Here is a 432-nt window from a genome sequence, read left to right as displayed (position 1 = left end):
TCTCTGGGGTCCCCATCTGGGGATCCCCATCCCCACCTGGGGGTCCCCCTTTGGGGGCAGGGGGGGTGTCCCCACCCACCACACCAGTTGCATCCCTTAACGGAGCCCAGCTACGGGTACCGGGGCCGGGACAGCCGCTCCAACCTGCACGTGCTGGCCTCAGGCGAGCTGGTGTACTTCATCGCCTGCGTTGTCATCCTCCTGCACGTCCCGCGCCGGCGGCAGCGCCACTACCTGCGCCACAGCGACTGCGTGCGCTGGTGAGCCCCGGGTGGGGGGGGATGTCCCCCGTCTCCATTCCACACCCCCCCCCCCCTTCCCCCCTGCTTCCCCCCACAGCCTGGCCGTGCACCCCGACCGCCTCCGCGTCGCCACGGGGCAGGCGGCTGGCGTCGACAAGGATGGCAAGGTATGGCGTGGGATGGGGATGGG

General features: G+C 71.1%; 1 protein-coding gene across 1 annotated transcript in view; it reads left to right on the top strand.

Annotated features, from left to right (window-relative positions):
• EML3 (echinoderm microtubule associated protein like 3) overlaps positions 1 to 432 on the top strand; it is a 5,779-nt gene that overhangs the window by 3,018 nt on the left and 2,329 nt on the right. Inside the window, exons 2-3 of the mRNA XM_010571189.1 lie at positions 88 to 260; positions 340 to 409. Coding sequence (XP_010569491.1) covers positions 88 to 260; positions 340 to 409 — 243 coding nt within the window. The remainder of the gene's footprint in view (positions 1 to 87; positions 261 to 339; positions 410 to 432) is intronic.

Source organism: Haliaeetus leucocephalus, unplaced genomic scaffold (genome assembly GCF_000737465.1).
Source record: "Haliaeetus leucocephalus isolate CR32 unplaced genomic scaffold, Haliaeetus_leucocephalus-4.0 Scaffold309, whole genome shotgun sequence".
NCBI classification, from domain to species: domain Eukaryota; kingdom Metazoa; phylum Chordata; class Aves; order Accipitriformes; family Accipitridae; genus Haliaeetus; species Haliaeetus leucocephalus.
The sequence above is the reverse complement of the archived record's forward strand: the minus strand, read 5'-3'. Positions and strand labels throughout refer to the sequence as shown.